This window comes from Phaethon lepturus, unplaced genomic scaffold (genome assembly GCF_000687285.1).
Source record: "Phaethon lepturus isolate BGI_N335 unplaced genomic scaffold, ASM68728v1 scaffold876, whole genome shotgun sequence".
Lineage (NCBI taxonomy): Eukaryota > Metazoa > Chordata > Aves > Phaethontiformes > Phaethontidae > Phaethon > Phaethon lepturus.
The window spans coordinates 2057-10088 of NW_010545346.1; the positions used below are offsets into that span (position 1 = coordinate 2057).

The window sequence follows — 8032 nt, forward strand, 5'->3', positions numbered from 1 at the left end:
GCTGCACAATCCATTTTTATTAGGTATTATATGTACAACGACTCACATTTGAAGATTATTAAGACTGCAAATTCAAGCTCTCCAAAATCATGCAAATAAAAAAATGAAGGTTTCTTTATGGGGTTTTTTGTGTGAGCCTATCCATTTTTATTTAGTTTTTAATTACACAATCTGTGGGGTTTTCCCCCTTTAGAGGTATGCTTCATTCAGTGCAAAATCAATGCTTATTTATTTTCTGTCATCAACATCATTCAGTGTTCGGCCCACTGCCTTTTGCTAATCTCTGTAACTGGTTTTGTTTTTAAAGTAAACATTTAATAAAATTTTGTGTATGTTAATATTTCTTTAGCCATAACTTTTTTCCTTTTTTTTTTTGTTTTTAGGCAGATTCTTAAAATGCTTACAGTCCACAAAGGAAATATAAATCTCTCAGTAATAGGACTGAAAGCATTAAATCTACTCCTCATGTCAGGTATTGTGTGTTTTATTTTCCTACTTTGTCTAAGCCTTTAAAACACAGAACTGTGGTATAAAGTATGTGACTGTACATGTTGGACCTCATTTTTCTCTCTGTTTTACTCTGTAAAGTCACCTGCCATTTGTACTTTCATACAAAATAGTAAGAGTACTGTTTTGCACCTTTTTACCTAGGTAGAAACGATTCTCCAAATTGCGAGGAGAACATGACTGATTAATTTTGCCAACTTGTTATTAGCATAGTCACAAATACTTAAATAAGAGCTTATTTTTTCTTACCAAAGTACATGTTTGGTGACATTCTGACCTGCTTCCTTTAGTAGTGGTTAGTACTTTTGAAAATAGTACATGATCTTACCAGGTACTGAGAACTTTTCTCATGGTGCTGAGATTCCTGATCTTCTGTTCAAATTAAAGAGAGATCCTAGGGGAGAGATTCTGCTAGTTTTATTCCAGCTAGCATATAATTTTAGCACAAATTATTGTTAGAATAGGAATGTTTCCATTGACTAACAGGCTTGGGAATCAGCCTTATTTACAAACTAAGGAATAGACTTTAGGTAGTTAAGGCTAATCTGGCTGTCCAAACTTCTGCTGTAGGCAGTAGAGACAGGCACTTTCAGAAGATGGTTCATGCTATTCATTTGTCTGTTTTATAACATCAGTTACCTCTTGAACCTGTTTTCCTTTCGCTTTTGATTGTAGAGAGGACTGGAGGACTAGCTTAGACTGGTGCCTAACTTTTTATCTGCTGAAATTGGGTAATACATGTCTCGTTATGAGGCATTACACTGTGTGATTAATAGTAGCAAAATCTGGCTGTTAGTGAGTAATTGCAACCAGCAGCTTCTTTTTTAATTGTGAGGTATCATAAAGGGTCCTAAACTGTTGACTGGATATTCCGTAATAGTTCACTGCTGACTGCTACTCTTCTTCTCAGCGGTTGATTAACCAAACTTAAACTCTCATGTCAACTACCATACTTCAGAAAAATATTTTGAATTGTACCTTGTCGGAAAAATCTCTTTGAAATTCTTTATTTCTTAGTGAAACTTTTCAGCTTACTATGACTGCAAAAAGGGGTTTTTTTGATAGGTTGATTTTCTATCAGTTTAGTGAGTTGAACTGGCTCATTGAGGGATCAGACAAGTACCAAACAGTGCACGGTGGGAGCAAGAGTGGAGAGGGGAAACTGTCTTTTTGGCAGTAATGTTTTAGAACATCTCAGTTGCATAGTAAAATACTACCTTGAGAGATAACAGCCTCAGGTGTTATACAAAAACCTGGATTTGAGCCATCAGATTAAATTTTAAGGACAACATTAAAGAATTCTCTATTTTAATGCTGAGTACAGTGCTTCAATAAAAATCTTGAGAACTAATCAGTGCAACATGTGATCTCTTCTGCTATTCAGATGTAATTGCTTTCCTGCTCTTGGAGGAGGAGGTGGATGTGTTTTCCTTGGTATTTAATGCCATGCACACCTTCCCTAAAAATGAAGAGATTCAGCAACATGGATGTAAAGCATTACACAAACTTTTTGAGAAAGGTATTTATATCTTGTAGTTTATTAAGTTAGAAAAATGTATAGGTTGGGAGGGGACTGCAGATGATTATTTAATTGCAATAAATTAATTCTTGCATTCCAGATTCTGGTTTGTGTATTGTATCTGTTCTTTGAATGAGTTAGCAAAAAACAGGTTTTCCAAGCAATGTCACAAACTTTCTAAATTAGAGCAGTGAATATGAAATTTTTAAAAAATTGAAATGTTTCTTCATTTCTGATTCTAGAGCTAACTGAAAAGATGGGATTCAACGTTAGTCAGTAACACTGGAACATTTGATTTTAATGTAGTGACACTTGATTATAATTCTGAAAAAACAGAATTGTTTATTTAAAGACTGGCAAATTTTACTAATGTGTAAAGAATTCTAAAATCAAGCAAAATGTTTGCACTTTAGAAAAATATGTGATTCTGCTTTTAATCCTGACAATACTAGAAGACAAGTATGTATCTGTATGATATTCCTGTGTTTCTTCTGAGAAATGAAATCACCATGTATTGAATTTCTGCAAAATTTTCAGGAACTGTGTGTGTAATGACCAGAAGTCCCACTGTTGTAGCAGCCTTGCTTTGTGTTGAGTTTCTTGCTTCAAAATAAATATTGAAAAATACTAGCACTCCTACCAAGGCTGCTGTATGCCTTTGCTTCAAAGGTAGTCTCCAGTTCTTCAGATTTGCTCTTTCTGGCACCATTTTATATTGCTTTTTCTAAGTCTTCCTCTCACACATGTGTGCCCAGAATTATCTTCTGCATTCCTTCCCATCTTCCACTCTACCTAAAAAATACTGCTGTATTTTCTCTTCATTCTCCACAGAGGTCTGAGCTTCTTAGGTTTTCTGTGCATGTTTTTTTATAAGTGCCTGATTTTTACTGATCTACAGGCTGCTCCGGGTACAGACCTCATACCTTCTTCACGGGGCTGCCCCTGGCTCTTTTTTCCTGCCTCTGAGCTACCTTGTCAGTTATTGTAATGCGAACGTTTCCCTAGCCTTAGCTTGAACCAGATTCAGAAAATTATTCTGCTTACAAAATTTAAAATGTGTTGTTCTTTCTCAACCTGGATCATTTCCCTTATCTGGTTCATTGCACAGCCATGCAGCTCTGTCAGTACAAATGACAGGGGGCAGGGATGGAAAAACCTTAAGCCATTATTACAATGAAGGTAAGATATTATTAAAGCATGGCTGTAGTCTTCATGGAAAGAACTCCACTATCAAAAAAGATGAGAAGTGAAATAAAATTGTGGAGTATGCAAAATGGCATTCCATAAAATTGTTTTCACCATATGCTTAGCCTTTTTAGTAGAACAAAATTCAGATTTTCCTCACCAAGACAGGATATAAGTGAAGGAAAGGCTCAGTTTTTGGTAAAAGTAGTAAAATGATGATGTCTATGGAGAGTAACTTACTTTCTGTGAAACACAGAAAGTAAATATAAGGAAACTTGATAACGTTAGAAAAGACAATTGTTTTTGTACCAGGATATGAATTATTTCCTCAAAACATACTGTATCTCTCTTGCTTTTTGATTTAGTTCCAGAAGAGCAGCTGACTGAATTTGTTGAAAGCAAAGATCATATGATCATACTGAAAGTATTTAAAGAGTTTCCAGAGAAAGAAGAGGTGATTCTTCCTGCACTTTATTCATTACATTCCTTAGCTGGTCCATGTAAGTGCATTATTGGAAGTATTTTCAATTCCTTACTTCCCATAGCGTGCATCAGCTCACCACAGTTTGCAGTAATCTTTCATTGACTGTAAAAAGTCAGTGAGAACTGGTTGGGACTTGCCAGACAAATCACTTCTCTGTTTTCTTCAGGAAATACTGATTTGTAATTTTTCATGGGAAATTTTTGTATTTGGCCATTTTGATAAAGCTGAAATCTCTCATAAAGAACAGAAAGAGACTTTCTTCTGCTTGGAGTAAGTGATAACGGAGATGCTTATCATGGTTGTAGAGGTCAAAGTTCAAGACCCTGCCCTGTCTTTTTTTGATGCTTGCAAAATAAGATATTAATTGACTAAATATGTCTTCAGTGAGTTTGGGTAGCAAGTAAAGAATACTGTTGGCAGAGGCTTTTCCACAACGGGAAAATCGCCTACACAAATCCAATGGCCAGGGCTGAGAAAAGGTATCTGGGCTCTGACATCCCCCCTCTGATCATTCAGTGGTGGCTGCAATGAGGAGCACTGTTAACACTGCACACATCAGAGTATTACAGTGTCCTCAAGTGTTGTGCAAGAAAATGTCTTCCTTATGTCTTGTCTTCTGATAACAGCAGTCCCTGTTGTAGGCAAAATCAGGTCCTGAGAAGTGTGCTTGATGATTCGTGTCAATTTGTTGACAGCAATTTGATCTTGTTGACACAGAGGCAGCTCTTGTCAGCTTCCTGCTGGTAGTCACAATTTTGGCAAGCATAGAGCAGGGGCCTGCTCTCCATGTCTTCCATGAAGTACATAATGTACTCTTGCATATCTGATTCCTCACAAAGCCTTGCTCATGCATCCTGTCTGGCTCTGTAGGAACTGTGCTGGCCCCCATGTATGCCACAAAACAAGAACTAAACTGGAGCATCCCACATTTCATCAGACTCCAAGCTGTTTAGTTTCTGTTTCTCAAACTTCTTGCTGTTCCAGTTTGTGTTTAAAAAGTATTCCTTGAGCCAGAAATAATTTTACATTAGCTGAGACGTTACTGCCATTTTCTAAGGAAGAGGATGCCAGATTTTAAGTGCTTTTTAAAAGAATAAATATTTACACAAAGCGTAACAAGAGAAGTGCATGACAAAGACCTGCTCTAAAGTAGGTATTTATTTTGGGGTTAATACTCCCATTTCTGATATGAAAGATTGAAAATAGTCACGAGAAACAGAGTTAGCTTGCACATGAGTGTGCAAAGCTAGGCTGCTTTTGCCAGCATTCATGTTCTAGGTCTGTGACATCACACAATAACTGCAAAAAAATGTGTTCCTTTAAGGCCACCGTGAAGAAGATTATTCACTCTAAGTACACTCTAAGTAAAATGTTTGTCTCTCCATACCCTGAAGTTCAAGTCTCTTTTCCAAAAGAGTTACATCAAGGATTTGTACCTCACTATGCCTTCTTTCACTAATACGTATGTGGACTTTATTCCAGCTCATATGTCATGAGAAATTGAAGGGTAAGAGTTTATTCCAACGTGGTGCAAGAACTCTTATAAACCCTAGTAGTTTCTATGGATTGAGAAGATGCTTTGCTGCCAACTGTCCTCCAAACACCGTGAAAAAGATTATTCACTCTAAGTACACACTCTAGCTTATCCAGTAGTAAAATGTTTGTCTCCCCATACCCTGAAGTTCAAGTCTCTTTTCCAAAAGAGTTACATCAAGGATTTGTACCTCACTATGCCTTCTTTCACTAATACATATGTGGACTTTATTCCAGCTCATATGTCATGAGAAATTGAAGGGTAAGAGTTTATTCCAACGTGGTGCAAGAACTCTTATAAACCCTAGTAGTTTCTATGGATTGAGAAGATGCTTTGCTGCCAACTGTCCTCCAAAGTCGATAGGGGGCTGATGAATCACAGAATGTTAGCCATCCAAATGGTGGTCACAGGCAGCCATCCAGGCTTCTCCTCTGTTCAAGAGGAGAAACAGGCACCTTCAAGAGGCAATTAACCTAAGCAGTGAGGGATCTGCTACAGGTGGGATGAGTCACCATACATAGTGCTCAGATCCCTTCACCAGTTGTGAGAACCTAGATGACCAAGCTGTGGTGGTGAAGCTTAAATGAGATCCATTCCACCTTCTTTTCTCTAGCTTGTTCTGGGAAATGGTGGCTCCCTGCAAATGTACCATTGCTTGGTTCCCGTGGGATATAATCATGCAGTTAATTATGCTCTCTCTGTAGTAAACGATTTTAGAATCTTCTGAATATTTCAATATGTTTGTAATTGTCACCTGTGAAATGATAACTTACTGTGAAATGATGCAATACTGTTTTGTGGAACATAGCTTTAAAAAGGTGTTTTCATCTAAGAACGGCATGAATAAATCACCGTCATCTTAAAGCATTGTGAAAGGTACCTTCCTTCACTATCAGATAGAATGCTTCAGAAATGCTTCCCACTCAGAGCTTGCTTTTTCAACTTACAGAGTATCATAAGATCTCCTGCTGCTTTAAAAAGACTAATTACATTTAATAATACAGTTGTGAATATTCTCCTTACGTTGTATACAGAAAAGCCAAGCTGTTGAAAGAAAAATTAAGCAAGTTTATAGACATCAGCAGAGTAATGCTAACTTCCTTGGAATCAGTGACACGACTCCCTTTCATTCACTGGGGCCGGGATTTTGTCCCAAGATTTTTTGTGTTCATGTTCTGTCTCATACCCTGTGTAGACATACAACAAGGATGCTTTCATACACTGTGTTTGAACTACCGTGATGCTGATTTGCCTTAAATTATTGTATGTGGGATCACTCTGTCCTCAGTAGGAAAGCATGCATTCTGTCTTTTTACTGGCTCATGTGCATGTCCTGTTGGTTTCTGTGTCTGGCCTTCGTAATAAGCAGTGAACAGCATGAGGCTGACCAAGCACTGGCACAGGTTGCCTGGAGGGGCTGTGGAATCTCCATCGTTGGAGATACTCAGAAGCCATCTGACCATGGCCCGGGGCAGCCTGCTGTAGGTGGCTCTGCTTGAGCAGGGAGCTGGACAAGATGACTTCCAGAGGTCCCTTGAGCCTCAACCCTTCTGTGATTCTTTGAAATACATAATTTGCAATTAATTTCAAAATATTGCAGTAGCATTACATGAACCTTTCTGTACCCTCAATACACAATAGCTGTATGATAGAACTAATTTAAATGAAAAGAATAACTTGCTAACTTCCCCCCTAAAAAAGAAGGAAAACTTAGAAAAACATTATTATATCAAATAAATGACATTTATTAGGAAAAAAAATGCTAAATTGTTTCTTAATTGTATGCCTCTAGGAATATTACTGAAATACTGATCATAGTCATGTGATAAACATAATTTATAAGATTGAATTAATATTTATAAAACAATTTATTCAGCTTTAAGAAAAATGTTACATAAGAATAGTTTGTGAGGAGATTTCTGTTACATGGCCTGATACAGAATGGAACAAATCCATAAATGTTAATATGGACACTGAACTTAACGAATTATTTCCAAGTGCTGGTAGTCATTAATGTCTTCTATGGCAATACCAAGGAAAAAAATGTTCACCTTTCTCTCAAGTTGCAAGGCAAAACTGAAACATAGGCCTGGTTTTCTAAATAAATCTATTTTAATAAAGTCTGAATTAGAATCCAATCAACATGTTTGTTTTTTTCTTAAGAAGCAATTTTTGTTTCTGTTTCTTTCTTTAGCCAGTAACGTTGAAGTGCTCATGTCTGGAAATGTTCGCTGCTACAATGTTATAGTGGAAGTGATGAAAAGTTTCCCCAGTAGTGAAACAGTTCAGGAAGTGAGTTGCTGTTTGTTGCACAAGCTTACACTGGGTAAGTTGACAAAGTTGTTTATAGCTGGCTTACACTGTGTTAGAGTTGGAGTTAACTGCCAGCAAGTGTTACAGGCAGCAAGAGGACTACTATTTTAGTTAATCATCAGGATGGTATATAGCTCCACGTCTCTAATTATGTAAACATACTGAGGTAACATTGGCCATGGTCAAATTGGTTTCCTTTTGTGTTAAATATTAGTAATAACGACAGAAGCTGCCATAAAAGACTAGAGTGGAGAAAAAAAGTTGAGACAAAAGAGCAGGAGAAGCACAAGATGAGAATGGGAGATCAACAGATCCCGTTCTGTATAAAGTTACTAGAGAAGAAGAAAATTCCTTCTAGATTTCTTTTTTGAAGTGGCAGTGCTGAATATGTGAGAAACAACTGATGCTACTGAATTACCTGGGACATACTCTCCAAGGCTGTGTTTTTCCTCCTTGCAACGCATTTACCTTCAGAGACTTATGGTGCATT

General features: G+C 37.2%; 1 protein-coding gene across 1 annotated transcript in view; it reads left to right on the forward strand.

The window, feature by feature from the left end:
- Positions 1-383: 383 nt before the first annotated feature.
- Positions 384-8032, forward strand: part of LRRK2 (leucine-rich repeat kinase 2) — a gene marked incomplete at both ends in the record, with an annotated part of 60355 nt that continues 52706 nt past the window's right edge. The window contains 4 exons of the mRNA XM_010288906.1: positions 384-472; positions 1892-2026; positions 3577-3711; positions 7424-7555. Of these exons, the coding sequence (XP_010287208.1) occupies positions 384-472; positions 1892-2026; positions 3577-3711; positions 7424-7555 (491 nt within the window). The remainder of the gene's footprint in view (positions 473-1891; positions 2027-3576; positions 3712-7423; positions 7556-8032) is intronic.